This window comes from Rhea pennata, chromosome 20 (genome assembly GCF_028389875.1).
Source record: "Rhea pennata isolate bPtePen1 chromosome 20, bPtePen1.pri, whole genome shotgun sequence".
In the NCBI taxonomy this organism is placed as follows: Eukaryota; Metazoa; Chordata; class Aves; order Rheiformes; family Rheidae; genus Rhea; species Rhea pennata.
Genome location: NC_084682.1, coordinates 5,613,561 through 5,640,415, shown reverse-complemented (window position 1 = coordinate 5,640,415; position 26,855 = coordinate 5,613,561). Strand labels below are relative to the sequence as shown.

At 59.7% G+C, this 26,855-nt stretch overlaps 5 protein-coding genes and 2 non-coding genes across 12 annotated transcripts; 5 read left to right on the top strand and 2 right to left on the bottom strand.

The window, feature by feature from the left end:
- The first annotated feature begins 175 nt into the window (after positions 1-175).
- Positions 176-1,239, top strand: LOC134149583 (adenine phosphoribosyltransferase-like). The gene is made up of 5 exons (XM_062592819.1): positions 176-298; positions 406-499; positions 587-733; positions 948-1,043; positions 1,112-1,239. Exons 1-5 carry the CDS (start codon positions 176-178, stop codon positions 1,237-1,239), a joined length of 588 nt encoding a protein of 195 aa, XP_062448803.1.
- Positions 1,240-1,415: 176 nt separating this feature from the next.
- Positions 1,416-5,012, bottom strand: RAB34 (RAB34, member RAS oncogene family). 2 transcript variants are annotated; one of them, XM_062592514.1, is made up of 11 exons: positions 4,793-4,871; positions 3,785-3,897; positions 3,617-3,708; positions 3,029-3,094; positions 2,777-2,878; positions 2,639-2,703; positions 2,517-2,568; positions 2,316-2,397; positions 2,098-2,188; positions 1,889-1,996; positions 1,417-1,814 (listed from the first exon to the last, which is right to left on the bottom strand). In XM_062592514.1, exons 2-11 carry the CDS (start codon positions 3,836-3,838, stop codon positions 1,747-1,749), a joined length of 780 nt encoding a protein of 259 aa, XP_062448498.1. In that variant the 5' UTR covers positions 3,839-3,897; positions 4,793-4,871; the 3' UTR covers positions 1,417-1,746. The 2 variants fall into 2 exon arrangements, with proteins under 2 accessions (XP_062448497.1, XP_062448498.1); XM_062592513.1 differs by lacking the exon at positions 3,785-3,897 and having other exon boundaries at positions 1,416-1,814; positions 4,793-5,012.
- Positions 5,013-5,140: 128 nt separating this feature from the next.
- On the top strand, positions 5,141-7,614 carry RPL23A (ribosomal protein L23a). Its single transcript, XM_062592515.1, has 5 exons — positions 5,141-5,239; positions 5,665-5,845; positions 6,194-6,370; positions 6,770-6,839; positions 7,548-7,614. Exons 1-5 carry the CDS (start codon positions 5,215-5,217, stop codon positions 7,560-7,562), a joined length of 468 nt encoding a protein of 155 aa, XP_062448499.1. The 5' UTR covers positions 5,141-5,214; the 3' UTR covers positions 7,563-7,614.
- LOC134149646 (small nucleolar RNA Z17) lies at positions 6,020-6,092 on the top strand. Its single transcript, XR_009960486.1, has one exon. It is a non-coding gene; the product is annotated as a small nucleolar RNA Z17 (small nucleolar RNA).
- On the top strand, positions 6,629-6,694 carry LOC134149645 (small nucleolar RNA SNORD42). Its single transcript, XR_009960484.1, has one exon. It is a non-coding gene; the product is annotated as a small nucleolar RNA SNORD42 (small nucleolar RNA).
- A 389-nt stretch (positions 7,615-8,003) lies between the features above and the next one.
- NEK8 (NIMA related kinase 8) lies at positions 8,004-26,017 on the top strand. Of its 5 annotated transcripts, none has more exons than XM_062592324.1 (15): positions 8,004-8,043; positions 14,846-15,051; positions 15,918-16,150; positions 16,905-17,036; positions 17,223-17,431; positions 17,846-17,925; positions 18,463-18,644; positions 18,881-19,031; positions 20,134-20,210; positions 21,357-21,474; positions 21,772-21,922; positions 22,163-22,326; positions 22,572-22,730; positions 22,984-23,142; positions 24,772-26,017. In XM_062592324.1, exons 2-15 carry the CDS (start codon positions 14,916-14,918, stop codon positions 24,798-24,800), a joined length of 1,980 nt encoding a protein of 659 aa, XP_062448308.1. In that variant the 5' UTR covers positions 8,004-8,043; positions 14,846-14,915; the 3' UTR covers positions 24,801-26,017. The 5 variants fall into 5 exon arrangements, with proteins under 5 accessions (XP_062448308.1, XP_062448309.1, XP_062448305.1 ...); XM_062592325.1 differs by lacking the exon at positions 8,004-8,043 and adding an exon at positions 14,167-14,182; XM_062592321.1 differs by lacking the exon at positions 8,004-8,043 and adding an exon at positions 14,513-14,611.
- TLCD1 (TLC domain containing 1) lies at positions 11,373-12,836 on the bottom strand. The gene is made up of 4 exons (XM_062592606.1): positions 12,640-12,836; positions 12,464-12,546; positions 12,287-12,369; positions 11,373-12,129 (listed from the first exon to the last, which is right to left on the bottom strand). The coding sequence occupies exons 1-4, from the start codon at positions 12,834-12,836 to the stop codon at positions 11,734-11,736; spliced, it is 759 nt and encodes a 252-aa protein (XP_062448590.1). The 3' UTR covers positions 11,373-11,733.
- Positions 26,018-26,855: the final 838 nt, after the last annotated feature.

Here is a 26,855-nt window from a genome sequence, read left to right as displayed (position 1 = left end):
CTGCCTCGCCGCCGGCACCCAGGTACGGAGGCGGCCGGGGCCCGGGGGCGCCCGCGCGGGTGGCTGGGCCGGGCCGGGCGGTGGGCTCGGCGCGGCGGCGGCAGCCCGGGGCTTTGCAGGCAGCCGCCTCGGCACGTGCTCACCGCCGCGCTCGCAGCGCCTCTGCTCCCCGCGCATGGACCTGCACCGCCTCCCCGCTGCCCGGGAGAAGGGCTGGTACCTGGCGCTGATGGCACCCAACGTCAAGGGGCCCAACTACGCCTGGCTCGACCCGTCCCGGCTGTACTGCCACCCGCAAGTACCCAGCGTCGCGGGGCGGGGGGCTGCGCCGGGCTGCGGCGCCGCGGGGCACCCGGCCATGCCCGCGCTGGCCTGGGGTGCCCAGCACCTCTGCTCTCCCCGCAGGGCTTGCAGGACTGCGTGGCCGACCTGCTGCAGCCCTTCCGCGGGGACCACATCGACCTGGTGGCCGGCATCGACGCCATGGGCTTCATCCTCGGTGAGCGGCGGCGCGGGGGCTCCGCTAGCCCGCGGGGGCTCAGCGGGCGCGTTGCGGTGTCCCTCACGGTGCCGTCCCCGGGGCCAGGCGCCGCCGCGGCCGCCGTGCTGCACAAGGGCTTCCTGGCCATCCGCAAAGCCGGGCACCTCTGCGTGGAGACACTGGCCCAGCCCTACACCGACTACTCCGGGCGCCAGAAGCTGATGGAGATCCGCACGGATGCGGTGGCCCCAGGTGAGGGAGGAGCGTGGGTGCACAGCCTGGGGCACGGCGCAGATGCATGGCGTGGGTGCACGGTGCGGGTGCACAGTGTGGGTGCGTGGTGTGCGTACACGGCATGGGTGCACGGCGTGGGTGCATGGCGTGGGTGCACGGCACAGATGCATGGTGTGGGTGCACGGCGTGGGTGCACGGCGCTTCAGCCGCGCTCTGCCCACCCCCCCACCAGGCCTCCGCGTGCTCCTGGTGGACCAGTGGGTGGAAACCGGCGGCACTATGCGAGCTGCCATCGAGCTGGTGGAGCGGCTGGGGGGAGTCGTGGCAGGTAGGACGGCCGGGGGCCGCGGCAGCCCCGGAGCGGCGCCGCCGGCGCTGAGCCCTTTCGCCCCGCAGGCGTCGCCGCCGTCTGCATCGAGGACAGTGAGGGCGGGCGGTGGATCCGGCAGCGCTACAAGTGCGCGCACTGCGTCCCGGCGCACCTGCAGCCCCGCTTCGACCGCCACCAGCTCGCCTGGCCCTGAGCGCTCTGCGCCCCGGTGCCGCCACCAGCTGCAGCGCGCAGCAAACCGAGACGCCAGCGAGCCCTCGCCGGCAGCGACGGCGATGCCGCTTCCCTCCCGCCGGTGGCCGCCAGCTCCGGGGCCACGGAGGCACCGGGAAGCAGCAGGGAGAGCCCCAACGCTCCTGGTCTTTTCTTTTTTAAAAAGTGTACAAAAAACATTTTATTATGAAAGATTGGAGCTTCTGCTAAGGATTCGTGGAGTTGCATAGCTAAGGAAGCCGCCCGGCACCGCCGGGGCGCCCCGGCTGGAGGCGGCCGAGCCGGAGCAAGGAGGCATCTCAGGAGGCATCCGCTGGAGCCCTCCCGGCTTGCCCGGAGCCGGGAGGGAGCCGATTCGCCGGGGTGGCGGAGGCAGGAGCGCGGAAGGGACGTCCCGTCGGGGCAGGAGGCGCCGGCCGGGCCGCGACGACGGTGCCGCGGCTCTTTGGTAGAGAGATCCGGGTGCCACGGGCCGCGGGGCGGCTCCTCACTGGCAGCACTTGGGCTTCTTGCGCGGCGCCGTCAGGTACAGGTCGCTCTCGGGGCCGCCGATGCCTGGCGGAGGCAGGGCCGGGTCGGCGACGGGGCGGGGGCCGGGCCGCGGCGGCGCGGGCCGCGGCGGTACTCACGCACGGTGTCGCCGATCTTGCGGGCGCCGGTGCGCTCCAGCTCGGCCAGCACGCTGCTCTCGAAGGTCAGCGCCGCCACCCGGAAGAAGAAGTCCCGCACGTTCTCCCCTGCCCAGCGGGACGAGACACGTGAACGTCCCCCCGCTCCCCACCCCGGGCACCGGGCCCCGGGTCCGCCCCCCAAGCCCGCTCGGCCCCCGGGGACCCACCGGTGAGGGAGGAGACGGCCCAATACTCCGCCTGCATCTCCTGGGCCACCTTGAGGGCGTCCTTCTCCATGAGGCTGTACTGTGCCGGCGTCTGCGGAGGGGCGAGGGGCGGCGCCGTGGGGTGGGGGGACACCCGGGGCCACCGGTGGCACCGGCCCAGCTGCGGGGAGGGCACCAGCACAGCCCCACGGTGCCCGGGACGGGGGGGACACACTCACACTCAGGTCCTTCTTGGAGCCCACCAAGAAGAGGATGACGTTGGACGGGTCGTTCTCCTTGAGGGCGTCAGCAAGCCACTGCCTGCGGGAGCCGCCGTCACCGCCGGCGTGCAGCCCCGCGCCACCGCCTCGCTCAGACCCGCTCGCCAGCCCCACCGCGCCCCCCGCCCGCTCCCGGCCCCGACGCCCCGCAGCACCTACCGCGTGTGCTCCAGCGAGGCCACGTCGTTGACGTCGAAGACGATGACGATGGCTGGGGGAGGAGGAGAGGTGAGACGGGGGCCGGCGGGGAGGCGGCGGGGCCGCGGCGGCGGGCGCCTCACCTTGCGCGCCCCGGTAGTAGGTGGAGGCGATGCACTTGAAGCGCTCCTGGCCGGCCGTGTCCCACCTGGGGGCAGAGGGCAGGCGGTCGGCGGGGGCCGCGGCGGCGGCGCGGGCGCCTCGGGCTGGCTGCTACTCACAGCTGCAGGCTGAAGGGGACGCCCAGCACCTCGAACCGCTCCATCTCGAAATCCACCCCGATGGTGGCCTTGTAGTTCTTGTCGAAGGTGTCCTTGCAAAAGCTGGGGGCGGGGGGCCAGGCGTCAGCCCGCCGCCGCGGCGCGGGGGGGGTGGGGGCCCCCCGGCCCGGAGGGGTGCTCGGTCACCCGGTGCCACAAGGGGGGCAACCGGCGTCGGACTCGACCCCCCCCCGCCCCGGTGCCCGCCGTTACCGGTTGATGAGGCAGGTCTTCCCCACCGAGAGGTCTCCCACCACGATGATCTTGGAGATCTTGAACCTGCGGGGCAGAGGGCAGCGCGGCCGCTCAGCGGCGCCGCGGGCACCCGTGGGAGTCCCCCGTCCCCGGCGCGGCAGCGGCTGGCGGATCCAGGAGGCTCCCGGCAGAGGCGACGGCTTGGGGCTGAGGGCACCTCCGGGTGCCCCGGGAACCCACCCCCGGGAGCAGCCGTGGGGCAGCGCCCCGGAGCGAGCCGCGCGGCGGCGGCGCGGAGCCCGGCGGCGGCGCGGAGCCCGGCGGCGCCGTGCGCTCGGTGCGTGCCCCGGGCCATCTCCATGCCGAGTTTTTCCCCGGGAACGGGCCCAGGCAATCCGGCCCGCAGGCCGTGCTTTCCCGCCGAGCCGGGCGCCGCAACCCCATCCAGACCCCCATCTTCTCCCCTCCCTGCCGCATTCCTGCGCCGTGACTCAGCTCCGGCGGCGCAGGAAGCCAGCCGCGCGGGGCCACCGGCCACGCGGCCACCGGGAGCCCCCGGCCCAGGGACACGGCGGGCAGCCCGGGGGCCGCCAGCCCGGCACTCACCCCACGGTGCCCGTCCGCTGCTCCTGGCAGGCACTGGCCACTTTGGGGTGGAAAGCCGGGCGGGCGTGCAGGGCGGCCTCCTTCCGAAAGCACTGGAAGGGGAGCAGTGGTGAGCGGGGGGGGGGGGCGGTGGCCCCCCGCTCCCGTCCCCTGTGTCCCCGCGCTCACCTGGGGCAGGTCGGCGACGACCCTGTCCCTGCGCACCGGGGCCAGCACGTTCATCCTGCGCGCGGAGCCGGCGGCCGGAGGGAGCGGGGACGGGCCGAGGGCCACGGCGGGTCCTGGGGGGGGGGGGGGGCGGAGTGGGAGCCTCGGCCCCGCGTCCCTGCGCGCGGCTGTCCCCGCATCGCACCCGTCCCCACGTTACTCCCCAGCCTGGCCGTCCCCTGCGCCCCAGCCGTCCCCGTGCCCCCCAGCGTGGCCGTCCGCTGCACCCCAGCTGTCCCCGCGCCCTCCAGCGTGGCCGTCTGCTGCACCCCAGCCGTCCCCGCATCCCAGCCGTCCCCGTGCCCCCCAGCGTGGCCGTCCCTGCGCCCCAGCCGTCCCTGCGCCCCCAGCGTGGCCGTCCCGTGTCCCGGGTCACAGCTGTCCCCTTGTCACATCTATCCCCATGCCCCAGGTATGGCTGTCCCTGGTCCCACTCAGCCCCACATCCCCACGCGTGGCTCTCCCCACACTCCGTGTCCATCTGTCCCAGGTCCATCTTTTCCCACATCCTCACACGTGGCTGTCCCCCTGCCCCGTGTCCATCTGTCCCCTCCACCTCCCCGTGTGTGTTTCTCACAGCATTGCTCCAACACCCCTGCTTTGTGTCCGTCTGTTCCCGGGTCTGTCTGTCGCCGCATCCCCACGCGTGGCTGTCCCCACACCCTGTGTCTGTCTGTTATCATGTCCGTCTGTCCCCACACCCCATGTCCATCTGTTCCCGGGTCCATCTGTCCCCACATCCCCACGCGTGGCTGTCCCCACACCCCATGTCCGTCTGTCCCGGGTCCGTCTGTCCCCACACCCCACGCGTGGCTGTCCCCGCGCCCCGTGTCTGTCCATCCCAGCACCCCGTCCCGGATCCCCCCACACCACGGCTCACGGCCGCCCCAGCCCCCCGTCCCGATCCCCCCGCGACGGCGGCGCTGCCCGCGGGCCCCTCCCGGCCCTCCCTGCGGGTGGCCCCGTTACCGGGCGCCTCCCGGCTCCGGCAGCGGTGCTCGGCGCTGCACACCCTGCCCCGGAGGAACGGGCGTGCTGGCCCCGCCCCCGGACGGCGGCAGAGGAGGAGTCAGCCCGCCGGTTCCTCCAGGGCCGGGGCTTGGGGGTGCTGCCCATGGGAGCGGGCCCCGGTACCCCCGGACCGGCCCTCCCGGCCGCCGCCCCCGGGCCGCCGCGGGGGCGGCGCAGGACTACAACTCCCATGATGCCCCGCGGCGGAAGCGGCACGGCGCTTGCGCGGCAGAGGCCAGCGGGGGCGGGTCCCGTGGCGGAACTATACTTCCCGGCAGACGCCGCAGCGTCGCGAGACTTGGGGGAATCTCGCGAGATTTGGCGCTATAAGCCCGTGCGGCGTGGCGCGGGCGGCCCCTTTCGGCTTCCGCCTGGCCAAGATGGCGCCCAAGGCGAAGAAGGAGGGTGAGAGCGGGTGGCCCGCAGGGGCGGCGGGCCCGGGCCCGGGGTATCGCGGCTCCCGCGGGTGCGGGGCCTTCTCAGGGGGCCGTGCTGAGGGCCGGGAGGCGCAGGAGAGGACTGGGTGCTGGTGCTGGGCCGCGGGCACGTGGTGCTGGGGTGGGTGAGGCCTGCACCGGCAGGGCCAGGCCCGGTCGCTTGTCGGTGGGGAGGGCTCCGGTCTGGGGACAGGGGAGCTGGGGAGCACCGTGTGGGGCAGATGAGAGACCCAGGTGCGTGGAGCCTTTTAGGGGCCAGGGCAGAGAGGGGCGCCTCAGTCCCCTAGGAGAGGCTCCATCTGTGGTGGTGCATGGCGGCGGGAGGCAGCGGTCCGTTGGGGGAATGTCCTGGTCCTGCATCTCCGACTTGTGCTGACTGAGCTCCTGCCATAGCCGTGCCGCCCAAGACAGAGGCGAAGGCCAAAGCGCTGAAGGCCAAGAAGGCCGTCCTGAAGGGGGTCCACAGCCACAAGAAGAAGAAGATCCGCACATCGCCCACCTTCCGGAGACCCAAGACCCTGCGCCTGCGGCGACAGCCCAAGTACCCCCGGAAAAGTGCCCCACGGAGAAACAAGTATGTGTGGGATAATGAGCCCTGCTGCAGGGTTTGTGGGGTAGGGGTGGCCCCATGCACAAGGCAATGTAGGGGCTTGTGCCCTTTCAGATGTCTCAGGGTGAGACCTTGCCAGTGTGCTGCACTGGGGGCCAAGCCATGTCTTGCTGGCGGAGCGTTGGACTCTGTTGTTGGGGTGCAGGTGATGATTACATGCGACCAAAGCCTGAGAGCTTGTGATTAGAACTTTTTTGGAAACTGATGCACTCCCGACTTTCTTTAGATGGCATCTGTAGTGTTTGAAAGCCCTCAAAGTGTGGCAGCAGCTTCTGCCAGCCTTTTGTAACCAAAGGGTTTTCTTTTTGGCAGGCTTGACCATTATGCCATTATCAAGTTCCCTTTGACCACAGAATCAGCAATGAAGAAGATAGAGGACAACAACACTCTAGTTTTCATTGTTGATGTCAAGGCCAACAAGCATCAGATCAAACAGGCTGTCAAGAAGTTGTACGATATTGATGTGGCTAAGGTCAACACATTGATTAGGTGAGTAAGAGGGGAGGCATAGATGATGTGTGTATGGATGCTTCAAGGGGCCAGAGTGGCTTTTAGCAGGAAATTTGAACACTTGTGAGTTTCAGCAAGGTTGTAGGTACTGTGAGGAAGTGTGGGATTAAGTGCTGTAGAGTTTGTAACATTGCAGTTTAGATAAATGCTACTTGTGTTTGAGTGTGTCTTAGTGGGATGTAATGTGGCAGTAGACCAGAAGATTGTCTTCTGCAGACCTCTGACACCAGTGGAGCTGTGCAGATGATGTGAACTCTTTTTCCTCTGAGTAAACTGATGTTTCCAAAGGAACCACTGATGCACGCTGCTATAGCAGGCTTGTGGAGTGGGTAGGGGAAGCTGTGTGCCTCTCTGCTGATGCCTCTTGTTCCACTCCAGGCCTGATGGGGAGAAGAAGGCTTATGTCCGCCTGGCTCCAGATTATGATGCACTGGATGTAGCCAACAAGGTGAGAAATCTTTGAAACTCTGTAAGCTCCCATTTTCTGTCCTGTATTCTCTGCACCAAGCTATTCTTTCTGGTGTTCATGTGAGATATTCGTGTTGTGCAAGGCCGTATTGTAAAGTTTTAAAGTTACTGATAAAGGCTAGCTGCTGTTTTCGAACTCCTCCAGGGAGGGGCTGCACTCCTTAAGACTTAAGAGTTCCAAAGTATTGTGGGAGGAATGATGAGGAAGCTTAGCTGCAGCCTCTCAGTCAAAACTGCTTGTTTTAATAGTGTTCTTGGCCAGTGCAGTCCATCTAAGCAATGTTGGTGGCTATTACAAGGAGATGTAATGATTTCTGAGGTCTTTGCTTATGTTCCTGCACTACTGGCCTGGGTAAAGGAGGATTTTCTCTTGTACAGCTGGTTGTGTTGCTGAAACTGGTGAACAGTTTGGCCTTTTGTATGGTTGAGGGGTAGGCAAGAGGCAGTGATGACAAGTATTGGAGCAGGGGAAGGCAGTTGTGTTGGTCAGGACAAGGGTCACGGTGGAGTAAATGTATAGTATGGCTGTGTTGGAAGTAAGACACTTGGGCAAGTCTAGGAGGAGCAGGGCTGTCCTCAGAGGACAGGACTCTTGGGGAGATACAGTGGTGGCAGTGATGTGTGTGGTGGAGGGCTCTGCCTTACTGCTGCTATCATGTCTGTTTTAACATGTTTTGCTTCTTTCCAGATTGGAATAATCTAAACTGCATCTACCAAGGACTGTACAGATCGGATAATAAACCCTGTAAAATCACTGAGGGACTCTTGTGTTTTGTGACTGCGCAGCCCATGCGAAAGAGAACACCCAGGAGACTCGGGACTGCGTTTCAGTAAACTGAGTTCCTCCTGCGCTCGTGCTGCAGCTTGGCACTAGGCTGGCAGGAACGTGGTGTTAACTGTGCCCTGAGAAGGGTTCCTACAGGGTGTGGTGCTGTCCCATGTCTGGCTTCTCATCACTAGGGGGCTCTTGGATCACTGACCTGTTTTTTGTGCTGTAGATAACTTAAATGAGGTGACACTCTCCTAAATCTTAAATATACTGTTTACCAGAGACCTGTGGTATCCTAATGTGTCTTGTTGCGCTGTGTGATTGGCGTATGCTTGCAATCGTCGTTCTAAGTGTCCTGCATCGCTCTGTATTCAGTCACTCTGGAGCATTTCACAAGTGTGCGAGTGTCCAGGAGGTAGGTATTAACCACAGCAAGAATGTGTTAATGACTCAGATCTGGCAGAAGCTGGGTATTGCACCATTTTCCTAGTTTCATCAACTTTGCATAGGTTGTAGACTTTACTTCAAAGCCCTCAAACTAGTGGCTGTTTAATAGCAAGTGCTTCTGTTTTGTTTCTTTTCTGGCACGATCCCTACTCCCCTTATTGCAGCATGTGAATTGCAGCCTGATTTTCCTGACACAGTTCCTGTTCTGTTGCCTATGACCTTGCTGGGTTCATGGTCCTAACTGGAGCTGCTTCCAAACCACAGCTACTGTTGCTGCCTTTGCAGTCTTTTGCTTCCTCAGATTTTTAGATGAAACCAGCTTTTTCAAAGTGTTAAAAGAATGTGGAGCACTTGAGAAGCAGGAAGTAGAAATAGAGATAAGCATTTAGGGTTATTTAGTTTTAAGTGTGTAGTTAAGCTCTACTAAGAGATGGTGAAAGCTGTGACCAAATATTGATCAGGGTAAATGAGCTCTTGGCTAGTAGGATACTGTGTTCCCATCCTAGATTTTTGTGGAGGGTGGTGGAGTCCTGAATGTGGGCGCCATAGAATAGTGGTTTGCGTGTGAGAAGGGTGGCAGTGAAGTGAAAAAAAGGGGGTTACCCAAATTGGCACTGCTTTCAGGGCCTTGCGGTAAAGATTTGTTCTTTGTTGAGTGCAAGTGTTCTTCATGTTGTGCTAGGTCTTGGACCTTGCCAAGGTCCTCTGCTGTGGAACAGCTCCAGGTACTGAGATCTGTAAGGTAAGCCGCAAGCTGCCTTCGTTCCTGCGGTAGCTGCGGAGGTGTAGGGATGTTCTGTGGAGCCATCGGTACATGTGGGCTGTCAGTGCTGGCATCACGCCCTGTCCCTTTCTGGAGGGCAGCCCTGGGCATGTAACAAAACCTTCGTGCTCATCATTGTGTGGGCAGACCTTGGCTGCCCTCAGGCTGCTGCTTGAAGCTCTCATAAGGTGCAAGGTGGTGGAGGGGAGCCCCAGTGCTTGCTGGCCCCCCTGGGGTGCTGGGCTGTGTAAGAAGCAAAACAGGAAACACTCTGGGTTTGCACTAAGAGCATCAGGTATGGGAGAGAAACCGCCTGGAGGGAAGAGGGCTGTGTCTCTGGCAGCCAGTCCCTCTTGAAATCTGTGGGTGCTGTGCAGAGGTGTTCTTTCACCTTGAGTGCAGCAAACACCTGTGAGAAGGCTCTGAGCCCTTGTCCTCCCGAAGCCTGAGCCAGGGGCTTGAAGCTCCTCGAGAACAGAGGCTGTTGACAATATGTTCAGAGAGAGATAAGGCTGAAAGGGGGGATAAGAGCCTGCAGCCTTTCCTGCCTGTGATATGACTGTGCTGCTGGGAGAGCAGCAGTGTGAGGCCCTGGGACAGACCCTGCTCTCTCCCCAGGTTGTGTCTGATGTTCATGCTGGCCTGAGCTCCCTGCCTTGCAGCTGGGGTGAGGACACCTACCCAGACTTTGAGAGAAGCAGCAGCAGGGGCTCTGCAAGGTCTGCCCCATGCATGTGTTCTGCTCAGCAGAGCTGTGTTGCCCCCAGGGAGATTTGGGAAGAGAAGTGCCTCTCACCTGTGTTGCTGGGGGTGCTGCAAGGAGCACGTATGTGCTGCAGCCCTCCTGGGCAGTGCAGATGCTGGACTGGGAGGGGTTTTCTCATCAGCATGACTTGCAGTCTGCCCTGACCCTGCCTCAACTTAGCCTGGTGGCTGCGGCTGGCACCTAGCATGCAGCTTCCCAGCGCTTGCCTTTTGTGCTGGGGCTGGCAGCCAGCCTGACCCATAGCTGCCCCAGGCTGGCCAGCGGTGCTGGGAGATGCTCTGGCTGGAAGCCAGGAGGGGAGCTGGGCTCCCTGCTCTGGGAAGCTTCGTCATGCCTGACCCTGCTTCCCTTGGCTGGCCTCTCCAGCAGTGCCAGGCTGTCAGGGCAGATCCATGTCCACTGCATGCTGAGAAGGGGAAGGGAGCAGAAATCGGGGTGAGGGGAAAACTAGGAACTAGGTTTGACTGTGGAATGTTTGCAGATGGACTTGGTGTAAGGAGGCTTAAACTGCAGCTGCAAAGATGCGGGGCAGCTGCTGGGACATGCTGCGAACAGTAAGGCTGCAACCTGCTGGGGCAGGAGGGGATCCCTGCAGCTTAGCTCAGGGGCTGCTTAGAGATGTCAGCAGTGCGTTTGCTTAGCTATGCTTTGGCACTGAGCTCGGAGGGGTGAGGTGGCTGGTTTGAACCCTTACTAGGTTCCTGCCCATGCAGTGTCCCAACTATCATGTCCCCACTCTGGCTGCCAGGCTGTCCACAGCGCTGCCCCCTCTCCCTGTGCCAGCCTGGGAGTCCTCAGGATAACCTGGGGAGTTCTGGGCAGGATCACCAGCCCTGAGGGTGTTCCCCAGTTCTCTGCGGATGGGGAGAGCACATCCCCTCTGCCTCCACCCTAAGACACGCTACAGTCACCAGTTCATGTCGATCGAGCAGCTCTGTCTCCGCCTGAGCAGGGTTGGCAGCAGCGCTGGTGGAGCTGATCCTGCCCTGCAGCAGGGGCTGGGCAGGAATCCCTCTAAGCCTGGCTGCTAATGCTAGTCTGGTGGGATCGCAGAGCTGTCACGTCAGCATGTTCTCTCTTCCCAGTGCTCTGGTGCTCCATGGGACCAGCTGGGCGAGCTTGGCCCTGCTGCCGTGGGGGAGCAGAGTCCCTCCTCTCCCCCCGTTGCCCTGAGGGGCTGCTGGAGGCAGCCAGCTCCTGCCTCTGCAGGAGAGGGCTCAGCATGCTCCTGTGGGGCTGGAGCTGTGCTGTGCTGGGGAAGACTGCTCCAGGAGGATGTGAGCGTGCAGCCATCTCCCAGGAAGAGCCTGTGGCCTCACGCAGCCTTCCCATGCCAGCTCCACTTCACGTGGCTGCTGGGTGAGTCAGGCAGCCCAGCCAGGCCCCTCGCTGCCAGGGCAGGCAGGTCACGGACTGCAGCAGGGCTGTGTACCTCGTCTGGCTCCCTTCCCCTGCTCACCCCTAGGACCAGGGGAGCTCAGCGCACACAGGGATCTCCGGAAGAACAGTGGGACCCATCCACAGGAGGCCTGGAGTCTTGCTCTGGACTCTCCAAGGCTGGGGGCTAGTGGGAGCAGATGGGCTGACTACTGCCCTGATGGGTCTCTTGAATGATGCAAGGAGCAAAAATGTGCCATCTCCTTCCCTGCGGGCTGCCGGCCCTCCTCTGGGAAGGGAGGCGCATCCTTTCCCATGCCCCAGCCCCCCTCATCCCCCCCCCTTAACGCTGCCTCCGCTCTGCCCCACAGAAAGGCCAGCCCAAGCATGCTGCGGCAGCAGTGAACAGACCGATTTAATGCACGTAACACCCAACAACAACACAGGAGGGACTCGTCCCTTCCCTTGCAACTCTCTCAGGCCATCAGCTGCAAAAGGCAGCCACCCCCGGCCCTCAAGCACCCTGCGTGGAAGCCAGCTTTGGCTCCTTTCCCGTCGGTCTGGCTCCGGTGGCGTCCCCGTGGCTTTGCAAGGCTGTCGGGCTGGTCCAGCAGGGTAGTGCTTCCAGGCAGCAGAGCGGGTGAAGGCATGGCCCGTGGCCAGGGAGCGAGCCCTAAGGCACATCAGAGCAGGCAAGGAAGGCCCAAGGCCTCCAGGAGCTGGAGACCGGCTCCCGCCCCGGCACACTCGTCTCAGTCTATTAGGAACTTCTCCCCGTCCACGTCTCTCCCTGCAGAGGCCTTGCGCGAGGAGGGGAAGAAGTCAGAGCGCAGGAGGCGGGAGAAGTACATGAGGATCATGGCGTCGAGCAGCAAGAGGTTGGCCATGAGGAAGGCACCCTGGCCCTGCACCTCCACGTAGCGCAGGAAGTACCAGGTGAGGTAGGCCTGGGGCGCCAGGCGGAAGATGAAGTACATCACCAGGTTGACGTACTTGTTGACCTCGTAGAGCGCTGGGGAAGGCACGTTGCTCATCTTCAGCAGCATGCGCGTGGTGAGGAAGATGTTGCTCACCTCCACCAGCAGCAGCAGCATCGCCGCCACCAGGAAGCGGCCCGTGATGATGAGCGAGACGAAGGCAGAGATGGCCTGGTGGGTAGCACGGCAAGGTCAGCCCCCCTCGCCCCCGCTCCACAGCTCAGTCGACGCGCAGCCCGCCTGGCAGCCGGGGGGAAGGAGCCGAGGGCTCCGGCGTGCCCCGCACAGCCGCCCCCGCCCTGCCCCGGGGGCCGCGGGCCGTACTTGCCATGGCGTGGTGCACCAGGTACTCCCAGGACGAGCGCGACTGGTGGCTTAAGACGATGTCCAGGCTGTCGTGGATGAAGTAGCCTGCGGGAGGAGGGAGGGCGCCCAGCTCGCCCGCCGCCGCGCGGGCCGAGGGGGCGGCCGGGCGGCGCGCCGGAGCGGGCGCCGGGCCCCTTACCTGAGGAGAAGCAGACCAGCAGGTGCCCCGAGACGCAGTAGCCGTCCTGGATGTCGGAGAGCAGCTCCGGGGAGTGCCAGAGGCTGGAGGGGGGCAGAGAAGGGGTGAGCGCAGGGGAGCCCCCGGCCCCGCGGCGGCCGCCGGCCGCGCCGCGCCGTCGGGGGCGGCCCCGCTACCTGAGCAGGGCCCAGAGCCCGGCGAGCACGGAGTGCGCGAAGGAGACGAGCAGGTTGCCCCAGCGCCAGGCGCGGCCGGGGCGGCTCCGCACGGCGGCGGGACGCGGCAGGAGCCGCGCCGCCCGCCGCAGCGCCCCGAACAGCGCCACGCTGCCGCCCACCAGCGCCGCCGACGGCGCCCGCCAGCCCGGGCCCATCCCGCCGAGCGGCGCGGCGCGGCGCGGAGCCGGGCGGAGCGGCGTGGCACGGCCCGGCCCGGCGTGGCACGGCCCGGCCCGGCCCGGCGCGGCGCGGCCCGCCGGCCCCACGGGGCGGGGCGCGGCCCCTGCGCCCGCCCCGCCGCTCTGCGCCTGTGCCGGGCCGCGGCGGGTGGCGAGCCCCGCGCGAGCGTGTCTGCGCGCTGCGGCGGGGCGCGCGTGTGCGTGGAGCGCTGCGCCGGTGTGCGTCCCTACGGGGCTGCACGGGCGCGCACGGAGCATTGCACGAGGGGGTGGGTGTGCACGGAGCATTGCACGAGGGGGTGGTTGTGCATGGAGCATTGCACGAGGGGGTGTGTGCGGAGCATTGCATGAGTGTGTGCGTGTGTGCATGGAGCATTGCACGAGTGTGCACACATACAGAGCATTGCACAGGTGTGCACGCGCACGGAACATCGCCCTAGAGTGCAGATACAGCGTTGCATGTGCATGCATAAAGCATTCCACGAGTGTGTGTGTGCATGGAGCATTGCACCGGTGGTGTGTGCACATCAGAGTACCGCACAAGTGAATGTGTGTGGAGCACTGCACTGCTGTGCAAACATAGAAGATTGCACATGTGTGCATAGAGCATTACATAAGCGTGCAGGTACAGGGCATTGCACATTGTGTGCTGGGCATTGCAGGAGCGCGCACAGAGCAGTGAACGTTATGTGCTGAGTATTGCACGTGTGTGTGCTCGGCATTGCAGGTGATTGCACAGAGCATTGCATGTCGTATTACACGTGTTCTGTGTGTGTGCAGAGGTGGTGTGTGTGCACAGAGAGCGTTTGTTTTTGCTGGACATGCTGTGTGCGTCAGGTGCTGCATGTGTGTGTGCTGGGCATTGCAAAAGGATGCGTGTGTGGGGCACGCGCGTGTTTGCACTGGCCGTTGTTTCTGGGGGTGTGCTGGGCTCTGCACGTTCGTGCTGGGCGTTGCACACGTGTTGCACACGTGCTGGCTGCTGCACTCCTTCGTGCTGCTTGCTGTGCATTGCACGCGCGCCCTGCACCCCATACATCTGCCTCGGCCAGATCCCCTCTAAATGCGCCGCGCGTTTGTCCCAGGCCCCGCGCATCTGTCTGGGGCACGGCGGGTGCAGCACGGTGCCGGCGCGGCGCGGGCGGGCCGGCCGGGCCCGGTGTCGCTAGATGGCAGCACGGCCACGCGGCGTGGGGGTGGCAGTGCCACCGCTGTCCCCGTCCCCACGGGCGAGGGGGCAGGCGACGCCCGAGGGCGGCATGGCGAGGGCCGGGCAGGCCGCGGGGGGGGGGGGGGGGAAGGAGCGGCCCCGCTCCCACAGGGTTAGGGCTTGGGGGCCGTTGGGGGCGTTGGGAGGTGTTGGGGGGCGGCGCGGGCCGGGGGCCGCCGCGCCGAGGGTGCTGCGAGCCGCGCCGGGCCCGCGCGGCCGGGGCAGCCCTTCGGCGAGGACGAACGAGGATCCCGCGGGAGGATCCCCAGGCGTGTGGGAGGGGGGTGGCGGCCTGCGGGCGCCTCGGGTTCCCCCTTCGGCCCCCAAACATGGCGCGGGGGTGATGGTGGTTGTGTGTGGGAGCTGTGTGTGTGTGGGGGGGGGGGGAGGGGGGGTTCGCGGAACGAAGTACTTTGTCATCCTGCGGCCGCCGTAGCAGCCCCCGGAAGTGTCTCCATGGAGACGGGAGGAGCCCCGGCCCGGCTCGGGGCGGGATGGAGAAATACGAGCGGATCCGGGTGGTGGGGAGAGGGGCTTTCGGGTGAGGGTCCCCCCTCCGCGGCGGGGGGGGGGGGCAGCCCGCGCTGCTCCCCTGCTTTTTCCAGGCACTGTTACCACAGCAGCGTGCATGTGGGGGTGACACCGGCCTTGTGGCAGCCCCGAGGGGGTGGGTGATGGTGGTGGTGGGGGGGGAGGCCCTGTTACCATGGCAACGTGTGAGGAGGGGTGACGGGGTGCGCAGCGCCCCGGCCCCGCTGACGCCCGCTCCCCGCAGGATCGTGCACCTGTGCCTGCGCAAGGCCGACCAGAAGCTCGTCATCCTCAAGCAGATCCCCGTGGAGCAGATGAGCAAGGATGAGCGGCTGGCGGCGCAGAACGAGTGCCAGGTCCTCAAGCTGCTCAGCCACCCCAATGTCATCGAGTACTACGAGAACTTCCTGGAGGACAAGGCGCTCATGATCGCCATGGAGTATGCCCCAGGTGGGCACTGCCCACCCCTCTCGCTGGGGGGTTCCTCGGGGCCCCCTTGAGATGCGGAGCAATTGGCTTTTGGGGGGTTGGGCTGCTGTGGCCCCAAGGGTTTTTCTGATATCCCAACTTGCTGCTTATCCTTGCTGGTGCTGTCCCCATGTTGTGCTCCTTTTAAAGCTCCTGTACAAAAGGGTGCTGAGGCCACCAAGGAGTCCAGACATGGCTCTGCTGCACAGACATGTCCATGGTATACCCTACATCTGCTGATCATATCAGAAACAAAGATTTCTAACATCTCTGTCGCTGCCCTTGGCTTAGGATTCACACAGGTTTCCTTGTGTTAGCTCTTGGCCATACCGTTGGTCTCACATCAGCTCTGTGTGGGAAGATATGATTTCTAACATTTGCTGTGGAGTTTAATGCTAATCCAACATTTGCATAAGAGATTGCTAAAAGTTTTGCATAAGACCTGAGTCTGGACCTCCCCTCCTGAATGGGGCCTCTTAATGCCACGTGGCCTTTTGGACTACAAGAATGTTCTTCTGCAGAACAGGCTTATCTTGTTCTGCCATCGAGGTTTGTGTCCTGACAGGGCTCCAGGAGCAGTAATTTTAGTGTTTCATTTTCCTCCTGTCTTGGACAACATGTCAATAGCAACTTTTCTTTCTCTGTTTCTTCATCCCACCAACTGTGCTGTTATTGTTCTCTGCACAGTCTTGGGAGCACTGGAGGACATACTGGATGTCCCACCAGGACGTGCTACTTCTTATGTGCTTGGCTTGTTAAGAGGTTATAACTAAATCCCCTGCTTTTAGGTTGAGTTTATGGTGCCCTGTGCAGCCACTCTTGCTAATAGCTCTCTGCTGTTTTTGCAGGGGGCACGTTAGCGGAGTTTATTCATAAACGCTGTAACTCCTTGCTGGATGAGGATACCATCCTGCACTTCTTCGTGCAGATCCTCCTGGCTCTTCACCATGTGCACACCAAACAGATTCTGCACCGTGACCTGAAGACTCAGAACATTCTCTTGGACAAGCATCGCATGATTGTCAAGATTGGAGACTTTGGCATTTCCAAAATCTTGAGCAGCAAGAGCAAAGCCTACACGGTAGGTGCCCTCGCTTTGAGAGAGAGGAACCATGACAGCAGTGCTTGAAACTCTGGACTTGGCTCCCTGTAGTCTCTGGGAAGCTGCTGTATGCAGCAAGATTGGATGTAGCGTATATGCAGTATGCCACATCAGTGTGGTGTGGTGCCATTTTGTTCCTTGGCATTTATGAAGGCTGATGTCTTCGTGCCTAAGTTTGTTACAGCTCTGGAGGCTGCAAGAAGGTGAAAAAGACCTGCCAGCCCAAGCTCAGTAGGGAGTGGGATGTCTGAGCTCACTGGAGAGGGCAGACAGGGTTCCTTCCAGCCTCCCAGTGCAAGGGGTGGTGTTTGCAAGCTGGTCTGACACATACTTGATGACCCAATTCCTGTAGTGTCCTGCTGTCCTGTCCTTGCCTTAATCTCTTCTCTTTGCCTGAGACTTTAGTATCATTCACCATCAAGACTAATCTGGCTAGATTAGTTTATACCATATTCATCATGGTGGGCGCTGATTCTCTCAAGCAGATAGTAGCAAAATCAAACATAATCACTGTAGGTGAGAGGGGTGTGTCCAAAAAGACAAATCCTCCTGATTTTTACTGAGATGAGATTGTCAGCCAGGCATTGATACCAGAGAACATTTACCCCACTCGCCTAAGCTCTGATTAGTGGTGCTCTAGCCAGGCTTTACACTGGGCTCTAGACTGAGCCCTTCTCTTTCTACTTCCGTGTTCCATTTACGCAGTTGTGGTGGATCTCTCTGTCTGTTCTAGGTTGTGGGAACTCCATGCTACATCTCCCCAGAGCTTTGTGAAGGGAAGCCATACAACCAGAAGAGTGATATTTGGGCTTTAGGCTGTGTGCTGTATGAACTTGCCAGCCTCAAGAAGGCTTTTGAAGCTGCGGTAAGAGGGATGTAGTTTACCTAAGACGCAGGGTACTGTGGTCTCTTGCAGATGTGAAAACATGTGCTTGGATCATGCTTCTCGCTGAGCCTGAAGCTGTGAAGGCAAAGAGCAGCGCTGAGAACATCTTGCTCTGTGGCCTCACCTCTGGCCACTCACTGTATGTCTGTGTTGTTTTCTCTTCAGAATCTTCCTGCCCTAGTACTGAAGATCATGAGTGGAACATTTGCCCCAATATCGGATAGATACAGCCCCGACCTGCGCCAGCTTATTCTTAGTATGCTGAATCTGGATCCTTCCAAGCGACCTCAACTGAATGAGATCATGGCCCAGGCCATCTGTATTCGTCCCCTTCTGAACCTCTACACTGACGTGGGCAGTGTCAAAATGAGAAGGCAAGTGGCACTGCCATGTTTGTGTCCTTTGGGAGGGGCTGCCTCAGCTCGCACCATGTCTGACCAGTTCACTGTCTCTGTTATGAGCTCTGAAGACGGAGTTGTCCCCACCCAGCTCTCCTGTGTTCCCCCAACATGCAGCTGCTGCAGGCTGAGCCTGGCCCTGTGGCTCAGAGCTGCGGCAGGTGTGGGTTTGCCATTGCTGTAAGAGTGAATGGGGAGTTGTGAGCTCAGGGGAAAGTGAACTGGCACTGACTGCCCTCTCTCAGGTGGCTTAAAGTGCTTACCAAGGCAGCTGTGTGCAATATTCAGCTGTGGCTTGTGCTGTAGCTCTGCCCAGACCCTCTGTGATCCAGAGCTCTGCACGACCTCTGGGGCTGAGCTGACTGCAAGGGCTGCATTTTGTTTTGGCAGGCCTGAAAAGCCCTTGGCTCCAGTGCCAACAGTGACCCACAGCCGGACGGGGGGACGTGTGAGCAGTGCGAGGCCGAGGGGTGAGTCTTGGTGCAGTGCATTCAGCACATGTCTGCTTGGAAGAGCCCTTTCCTTTGGGTGTCAGGAGGTCTTGAAGGCATGTGAGCTCCTGGAGGGAGGAAGTTACGGAGATGCCACCTTCCTCGAGCTCTGGAGAAGCTCACGGGCACCTCAGTTCTGGGGAGCAAGCCCCTTCTAAGTTTCAACACCTTAAATCAAATTCTTTCTGCTCCATCTGTACAGACTGGGAGCAGGCCAGAGGGGTGCTGGGGAATGTCAGCCCTAGTGCAGGGCACAAGTAACAGTTTGGACTGTCATGATACTTCTTCCCCGAATTCTGCGACAAAATACAAAGACCTGTTCCCATGTGTTTCTCTTAACCTCACCTGGGAACTCCTCAGCAGCCCCTTGCAGCCTAGGCTGGGCCTCTGAGCTGGCCTGGCCCCGCTTGCTGACAGACAGCACTGCTGGTACCCAGACTGGATGGCGGGTGTTGTTTCTCTTCCTGTGGGAGAGGTGTGAGGAATATGGGGTCATGATTTCTGTTTGACTGGCAGGTGTTCGTGGTGGATCCGCCAGGACTGGAATTCCTCCTCCCCTGTCTTCCATCTACACCTGGGGGAGCGGGATCACCACCCCTCTCCGCCTGCCCATGCTTAACACTGAAGTGGTGCAGGTGTCTGCTGGCAGGACGCAAAAGGCTGGGGTCACCAAATCAGGGCGGCTCATCATGTGGGAGGTGAGCGATGGGGAACTTGGGCAGGGCAGTGTGAGAGGAAGGCTTGCACGTGTGATTTCTGAGAAGGGAACACTTCTGTTCACTGCACAGGCTGTGATGCTGCATGCCCCAGGACTGCAGTCCAGTCCGGAGTGCAGACGATACTGCTGAGCCGGTGCAAAGGGGCTCACCTTAGCTCTCCCTCCCTGATCTTGCTGCGCAAAGGTGCAGTAGCCCAGATGGCTTCTCTCTACCAGGCTCCTCCGATGGGTGCTGCAGGAGGCCCTTCTCTCCCAGGAGCCACTGAGCAGCTTCAACCTCAGTTTGTGTCCCGTTTTCTGGAGGGTCAGTCTGGCGTGACCATCAAACACGTGTCCTGTGGTGACCTATTCACAGCCTGCCTCACAGGTAAGCTGCTGCCTCATGTCTTCCTCCAGCTGGGTGCCAAATTGTCTGGGTTGGTGGCTGGCTTACAAATGCAGCATGACTGCTCTGTGGGGCAATGCCTGCTCAGAGAGGAACCTGAGAGGTGCACTAGGCTGGGATGAAATAAAGGCAACTGTAGCCTGTCGTGTAACAGCAGGTAGGGATCAAGCATGGCAGGAATAATATAGGTCCTCCCTTGATGCTCCACTGGTCAGCTTGGTCCCAGACATCCATCTGGTGTGGGGAAGGCCTTGGATCTCCTCTATTTGTTGTCCTAGGTGCACTGGTGTCACTTGATGCCCGAATTGGTCTGTACAGTGGGGACTGCAGTGTGAAGAGTGGCTAGGAAGCTCAGCATAGCTGGCCTTGCTGTGTCACATACTCTGTTAGTGCAGGTAGAAGGGGACCACCCTCCCCAGGCACGAACAGTTACTGATGGTGACATACTGCAATGAGAAGTCAATTTGAAGGGTGCCTATGAGCTCCTGCAGCTCTGGCCAGTTGTCTTCAGCCATGGAAAGGCAGAGTCTGAAGCCCTCTTAGAGCAGGTCAGGAGGCATTCTGTCCAGGAGGGGAGTGTGCACACCAACCCAAGGCCATGTTTGTAGAGCAAAGCTCTCCTAATGGTCCTTTGGGAGCCTTGTTTGCACTTCTGCTGGGGATCAGGGCAGCAAATAACAGATATGCAACTGGCAAACTTCATAGGCATGTGTTTGTCCTACCTCTCCATGGTGTTTCCTGCCACCCCTCTGCTGGGGGCTGACCTGGCTGCTCAGTGAGTGGCTCTGTGTATTTAACACCTTGGCAGACTGTGGAGTTAGCAGCTCCTGCGTACACAGCTGCAATAATGTTATCTCAGTGCTCTCCTATCATCTGCTGTTTGTCTTTGGTGAGTTGTCACAGTGCATAGAGGCTGCTGCTCTCTAGAAGCTAGTTGAAGGCCTCTGGGACCCCCAGCAACTTATGAGTCAGAGTAGGTCCAAGCAGAGCCACTGTCCTCTGAGCCCCAGTCAACCCCATGGGCTGTGTGCACCTTGTGGGGTGTCACGTATGCTGGTAACACGACTTCTTTCTGCCTTTGCAGACAGAGGGATAATCATGACTTTTGGCAGCGGCAGCAATGGCTGTTTGGGGCATGGAAACTTCACGGACGTAAGCCAGGTTTGTCGTGTGGGTGCTGGGCACGTTGCTCCCCCAGGGCAGAGGATGGATCACAGTGTTTGTGTCCTGTGAGACAGCTCATCCCAGCTCTAGGGATGTGCATCCTGGACATGTTTTGGCATCCAACCCCCCTCCCCCTCCTCTCCCTGTCACTGCGGGGGTTTTAAAAGGCCCAACCTGCCTCTTTCTCTTCCCCCTGCCCTATACAATGATCCCTTTGAATGTGGGGGAAGTCAAGAGCTGCCTTGTGGTTGCTATTGGCAGGCACCCAGCTTGGAGGCTGCCTCCAATCACACACCTGCCTGCTTCACTCTTGGCCTGCAGCTGCCAGGGTTCACTGAGAAAAGTTATTTTTCAAAAGAGCCAGTATTTAAAGAAGAGCTATGTGTTTCCGATTGGCCCAGAGCATTAGGGCTGAGGGCCCTTCGCTCCCTTCCAGCCTCTTCTTCCTTCAGATGTGTAAGCAGCCAACGGCTTCCAGCTGAGCCCAGGGACTGGTGCCGTTTGTCTCTGTGGTCAGCTGGCTCGTTTGTTCTTGCTCCGTCCGGGGATGTTTTCTTGAGCTGAGCTGCTCAGTGTTTATTGCTGGGGAGAGACCAATTGGTAACAGCAGCCAGATCCTAGCAAATGGCGCTTTTCACAAGAAGAAGATAATGAGAATGAGACTTGCTGTGGTGAGGTGTCAGATCTAGCAGCAGGTCGCAGCAGGGGCTGGGAGAAGCGTGGAGATCTTGGTCTCTCCACACCCTAACGAATATGTAGCTGATGGCTCTCAACTCCTCTGTACAAGAGCCCTTTCAGCCAACGCATCCTGCACCAAGCCCCTGCCTGCTCAGAGCGTGCGTTAACAGCCCCTGGCACTCCCCATATGGGCAGGGGGGGCTGAACCTATTCCCTCTCCAAACTGTTGCGCTGGCTGCTTTCTTCCGCCCCAGAGATGTTTGCATTATCTTCTGTGTTGTGTGCACGTAGTCTCTAAAATGCTTTGAAGACTATTTAGAACAGAAAATTCCCTGGTGTTTGTGTTGGATGAAAACTGGGATGCTGCCAGCACTGTGCTGAGGCTGGGGGGCTGGGTGGGAGAGATGGGAGCAGCCGGGCAGGCTGGGAGGTCTCGGCTGACGGCTGCTGCTCTTCCCCTGCCAGCCCAAGATCGTGGAGGCCCTGCTGGGCTACGAGATGGTGCAGGTGGCCTGTGGTGCATCTCACGTCCTGGCAGTTTCCAATGAACGGGAAGTGTTTGCCTGGGGCAGGGGGGATAATGGTAAGAGATGTCAGCTTAACAAAACAGGGCTTGTGCTTTCCATTCCCTCTTCCCTCTCCCCTCACTGACCCTGCTTTCCTGCAGTCCTCTCCAGATGTGCCGGTCTAGGTGGTTGTGGAAAAGTCACAGCTGCTTCACCACATAGGATGGCCCCTTTGCTTTTGGCTTTGCTCCCCTTCATGGTGGTGGGTCCCAGGCTGAGCTCTTGCAGGCAGCTCTGTAGATGCTGTCACTCATGGCAGCACATTTGGTTTGTCTGTCAACATCAGTCATCCTCTGATCTGTTCTTCCTGCCAGGTCGGCTGGGGCTGGGTACTCTAGAGTGCCATAACTCCCCCCAGCAGGTAGCAGTCCCCCCAGAGCATGAGGCTCAGAGGGTCATCTGTGGCATCGATTCCTCCATGATCCTCACAGTGAAGAACCAGATTCTTGCTTGTGGGAGCAACAGGTAGGAGAAGTGAGCGTCTGTGCTCCAGAGCAAGGCTCTCTGGGGTCCATTCAGTCTGTAGCTGGCCAGAGGAGAGAACAAGAAGTTGTGAGAAGGGTCTCAAGGAGTTGTGGCTGTGTGACCCTGCTACCCAGCATCTCACTGCTGATGGAGTAGTTATGCTAGGGCAGGATCTGAATGCAGGGGTGTCTGTGCCAGGTCATGATCAGTCAGCCCTGGACTCTGCTCTTCCCCTTGCAGATGTAACAAGCTGGGCCTGGATCGGATCAGCTCAACAGAGGAGCCTTCCCCAGAGAACCAGGTGGAAGAAGCCACTGTGTTCACGTGTGCTCAGTCAGCCCCCTTGAACCAAGAGCCAATAGTGTGTGCTGACATTGGTACAGCACACTCAGCTGCAGTCACAGGTGAGGGGTGCTGTGCCCAATCCTTGAGGGCGGGCACAGGCCTGCATTTTCTCTGTCTTCTTCTCACCTCTGTTCCCCATGCCTAGAGGCCCAAGAGAGGTTTAAGAGATACCCTGCTCCCAATGGCAGAGCTCCCTCGAGCAGGATGCTCAGCATGGTCAAGTGCAAAGGGGTTCAGGGGCTTTGTGGTACCCTCAAGTGACACCTAGATAAGAAGTTAATGTTTCTCTCACCTCTGTTGTCAGCTTCTGGCCAGTGTTACACCTTTGGGAGCAACCAGCACGGGCAGCTGGGTACCAACTCCTGCCGGAACAGCCGCATGCCCCATCTGGTCGTGGGGCTCCAGGCTATGAAGGTCACTGTGGTGGCTTGTGGAGATGCCTTCACTGTAGCCATTGGAGCAGGTGAGACTGAAGCCCATGTCTTGGGCTGCAGCAGGCCCTGGCTTTCCTCTGCCTGGAGTCCATGCTACTGGCCAAGGTGGGCCTTAGAGATAGCCCAGGGTTAGACTGAGGTGTATGGCTTGTCCTAGCTGTGTAGGGTGCAGGGCTGGTACTACTCAGACAGCCCTTGCTGCTTAGCAAGTAGAAATGAGAGCCTGTTTCCTGATGAACACAGTGAGGAGCTCTGTGTCCATCCAGGTTTATCCCTCTGCAGATGGTGAGGTGTGCACATGGGGGAAAGGAGCCAGGGGACGCTTGGGCAGGAAGGATGAAGAAACTGGGATGCCACGGCCTGTACAACTGGAGGAGACACATCCATACATGGTGACCTCTGTAGCCTGCTGCCATGGGAATACACTGCTGGCAGTAAAGCGTGAGTAGAGGCTTCTTTATTGTGATCCCTGGTGTTAGGTCCTAGCCAGACAAGATAGCTTGTGACAGGAGCTGTACTGAGTACCCCCTGCACTTAGTTAGCTCTGTATTATTCTAGTCTGTCTAGAGCTGTAGATGAGTAGAAATGACTTGAGGCATATAAAGATTTTCCTTTTGCTATACAGTGCTCTGACAGTACCACTTCCACCAGAGAGGAGAGCAGAGGGAAAGCAAAGGAGGTCTTACACACTCCCAGACAGGTGGGCTGGCCAGGCTGCAGCCGGTGGGAAGCTGGTGTGCTGGCGGTCCACAGAGTTTCCAAAAAGAGCAGTTCTCTAATTGGTGCTGCCAAAATAGAAGCTGAGATTTGAGGCATCATTTTGGCTGCTGGATCTCCTTTGTGGTTTGGAAAAGATAGCAATGGTTTTGTGGTTCCTCTCTGCTTGGGCCAAAGGCGGCATCGTTGCGTGGTTAAAATGTGCCCATGGAATGACCTGCCCTTCCGTTGTCTGAATGTGTGGTGGAAGCCTGGCCCAGACTGCTGGAGGGGCCTTTCTTCCACCTCTGCTGGGCTGATTATGGCCCTGAACGCTGGGCTGAGGGATTTCAGTGCCAGCCCACTTCAAGCAGGCTAATTACACTCTAGAGGGGAGGAGGCCCCATCAGCCACCCCAAGTACAGGAAAGGCAGCCATGGCTCCCGTTTCTTCTCCTCTGCAAGCGCTGAACTCTCTCATGTGATATACAGCGCCATGTGAAGGGGACAGGGAATGGCCGAGTCTCAAGGCTTGGGAACAAGCAGAGTGTTTGTTTGTCAGGAGTAAAAGGGTTTTGTTCCCGCAGGAAGACAGCAGGCTGCTGTCCCCTTCCGCTGCTGGGAGGCACCCTGTGCTCTGTGGCAGCTGGATTGTGGGCTCCCTCCTGCAGCCCTGTAAGAGCAGGGACCTAGTGCGTAAGCCCCTGCAGTAACCACACTACTGTCCCTCTGCACTGCCTCGTCTATAACCTCGACCCCCCTGTCCCTGTGTGGGAAATGCTGTACAGCAAACACAGCAGCAGCCTCGCTTTCCCCCACTACAACCAGAGTATAAAACAAACACTGAGAGCTGTGTAAAAGTCTAAATTTCAACTGGGCTTTTACTCAGCTTAGTTTGCCTGATAACCTCTCTGGATTGAACACAAGAGCTGGCAAAATGTTTGCTGTCACCAGAGCTTTCAGCTCTGACCTCGACCTGGCCTGGCAGCTGGGAGAGGGTGCTGGTGTATTGGTGCCGGTGAGCAGTGCTCCACCCTTCGTGCAGCAGTTCTGCACTGCGCTGCGGTTTCCTCCTTTGTGGCCACTGCTGTTTTTGACTGGCCTGGGCTTCTGCCCATTTTACTGTGAGGCCACTGCCGCGCCCTTCTTTCAACACCTCTGCAAACACCAGCCTGGAATAACTGGGAGAAGACAGCCACATTACTGTTTTGGTACTGCTGAGGGCTTTCTGGTGTCTTCCTGGGGTAAGCAGGACAGGGACTGCAAAGCCCATCTGTTGGGTAACCGGCCTTCACGGTGTAGGGCACTGCTAACTTTAGTTTTGTCGAGACGGTGGCTTTGGGTTCATTCTCAGTCCTTGCCTTTTGTGTTTCAGCTGCCATGGAAGAGTCGCCTTCCCAGTGAGTTTGATTTGAGAGGGGCTGTATCCAACCTTGCCATACAGATGTGGGTGCTGCCTTGACCTCCCAGTACATCTGTCCTCTCACTGCTGCTTGCTAAGGCCTGGCTCAGACCTGCGCCCCAGGACTCGGGAGCTTTTCAGAAAGCAGCATCCTGGCAACAACAAGGAACTTGTAACGATGGTTCTCACAGAACCAGAGTTGATCTCACTTACTGAATCACTGAGGATTGTTGAACCTGGAGTGCCGGAGAGGTGCTGCCCTGGGCATGCTGCAGGGCAGGCGTCCCTGCAACTCCGCCACTGCGTTCAGCGGGTCATGCTGGGGCTCTGTCCCTTCTTGTTGGAAGTGCCTGTGTACAAGTGTAGAGGGGCTCTCCTCCGCTGCTGGTGACGAGCACAGAGGTTGTTTTCCCCGTGGAAACTGTCTCTGTTTACAAAGCCCAGGCTGACAGCTTGGTGTCTGAGAGAGCTGTCAGCCTTCTCACAGCAGTGTCTGGAGTTACGGCCCCAGGCGGTGTGCTGGGTGACTAAGTGCAAACCTCTTTTCTAATTAGAGAAGTCTGTCCATTACCATCCCCCCCCCTTAAAACGTTTCATCCATTTGTTGAGCTGTTCATCGTGCTTTTGAGGGTTCTGGCCTGCACGGCTGGCCGAACCCAGCGCGAGCAGTGTCTTGTTTGTGCGGCGCAACCCAGTCCGCTCTCCAAAAGTGCTGCCTGCAGCTCTCCAATTACAGCCTCCCGTAGCCCCAGGAGCCCAGCTGAGGATCGTCTAGCTGATGTTTGTCCTCAGGCCCCTAAATCCTGCTGCTGACCGACTCACTGGCTCCCAGCCGAGCTGGAGCAGGCAGCAAAATGCAGCAAGTGATTGTCAGTAATTGAAGTTTTTTAACCCAGATCTCTCTAGGGAGATGATGAATTTTCACCAGGGATCCTTTCTGCAGGCAGGAGGGGGTATATCATGATGTCACAGACAGGAGTTAAGTTTTTACCTCCAGAAGGGTCGTTTCCCTTTCTCCTTCTTCTTCTTCTTCTTCTTCTTCTTCTTCTTTTTTTTTTTTTTTTTTTTTCCTTTCTTTTTTTTTAACTTACATTTGCCCTGGGCCATTTTTTTATGAGCTTCTGTCTCTGATCTGTCTGACATTGCAAATGCTTTTCCCTTTCACATCCATCTTTGTGTTGTTGCCAATATGTTGTGTATAAAGTCAGTACTTTCATAAGCTGGTTGAGATGGAATCTCTCTTAATTATTTTTGTGATTCTTTTCTGTTTTCAATGAGGGAAATCTTGCTGGGCTCTGGTAGGAGCCCAGCTGATCCCTCTGTCATGTGAAAGGTAATGAATTTCTGCAGGTTTCCTGCTCTTTTCTCCCAGGCTCTGGCTGGGGAAGGGAGCAGGTCCCGTCCAGCTGGGAGAGGTGCGTGCAACCTGACTGCAGACACGACCTCCCTGTTTGGCTCCTGACAGGGTGGGTAAATGAATTTTATTTCTTGTGAAGCTGCCTTTTTAGGCGGTTACACCCTGCTACTTCAAGAAACTGCCTTGTATTCAAAGGCACTGCTGGTCCCTTGGCATTTGCCTTGTGCTGCAGGTTACAAGGACGGCTCCAGCAGCCTTTGTTGGTGGAGGAAAAGGTATTCTCTGCTCCTAGACCAACCTGGGCACCAACATAATTGCAGGGCTGGGTTAAATTGCCTCAAAGCCCCCCTGGGCTGGTGTCTCTCCTCCTTGTGCTTGGCTGTAGGGCAGTACCAGCTCCTACCGGAACAGACTTCTGGCTGTGTGTGCTTAGCCTGCACCCATGTGGCCCTGCTCGTGGGGCACCCCTCACCCCACGCTATGTGCGAACACACCCCAGAAGCAAGGGGGTGCCTTTCTGCTACAGCTTCATCTCAGCAGTGGTGCCACTGAAGTGCTGCTGCTCCGGGGAAGGCAGCAGCCCTGAGAGCCAGCCAGCTCCCTACTCCAGCCGCAGACTCCCCGCAGCCCCCTGTTCCCACTGCTGGGCAGGCGTTAGGCAGCTTGTTTTACGGCTTAATGAGGCCTTTGCACAGAAGCA

Coding starts and splice junctions, on each gene's coding strand:
- LOC134149583 (XM_062592819.1), top strand. CDS start 176: ATGGACCTGCACCGCCTCCCCGCTGCCCGGGAGAAGGGCTGGTACCTG. Junction 299..405: donor GGCTGTACTGCCACCCGCAA/GTACCCAGCGTC, acceptor CTCTCCCCGCAG/GGCTTGCAGGACTGCGTGGC. Junction 1,044..1,111: donor GCTGGGGGGAGTCGTGGCAG/GTAGGACGGCCG, acceptor TTCGCCCCGCAG/GCGTCGCCGCCGTCTGCATC.
- RAB34 (XM_062592513.1), bottom strand. CDS start 4,939: ATGGGCAGCACCCCCAAGCCCCGGCCCTGGAGGAACCGGCGGGCTGAC. Junction 3,709..4,792: donor CCGGAGCCGGGAGGCGCCCG/GTAACGGGGCCA, acceptor CTCCCCTTCCAG/TGCTTTCGGAAGGAGGCCGC. Junction 3,095..3,616: donor CAGCGGACGGGCACCGTGGG/GTGAGTGCCGGG, acceptor TCTGCCCCGCAG/GTTCAAGATCTCCAAGATCA.
- RPL23A (XM_062592515.1), top strand. CDS start 5,215: ATGGCGCCCAAGGCGAAGAAGGAGG. Junction 5,240..5,664: donor GCCCAAGGCGAAGAAGGAGG/GTGAGAGCGGGT, acceptor CTCCTGCCATAG/CCGTGCCGCCCAAGACAGAG. Junction 5,846..6,193: donor AGTGCCCCACGGAGAAACAA/GTATGTGTGGGA, acceptor TCTTTTTGGCAG/GCTTGACCATTATGCCATTA.
- TLCD1 (XM_062592606.1), bottom strand. CDS start 12,836: ATGGGCCCGGGCTGGCGGGCGCCGTCGGCGGCGCTGGTGGGCGGCAGC. Junction 12,370..12,463: donor GCTGGTCTGCTTCTCCTCAG/GTAAGGGGCCCG, acceptor CTCCTCCCGCAG/GCTACTTCATCCACGACAGC. Junction 12,130..12,286: donor ACCTGGTGCACCACGCCATG/GCAAGTACGGCC, acceptor GCTACCCACCAG/GCCATCTCTGCCTTCGTCTC.
- NEK8 (XM_062592321.1), top strand. CDS start 14,565: ATGGAGAAATACGAGCGGATCCGGGTGGTGGGGAGAGGGGCTTTCGG. Junction 20,211..21,356: donor ACTTCACGGACGTAAGCCAG/GTTTGTCGTGTG, acceptor TTCCCCTGCCAG/CCCAAGATCGTGGAGGCCCT. Junction 21,475..21,771: donor CTGGGGCAGGGGGGATAATG/GTAAGAGATGTC, acceptor TCTTCCTGCCAG/GTCGGCTGGGGCTGGGTACT.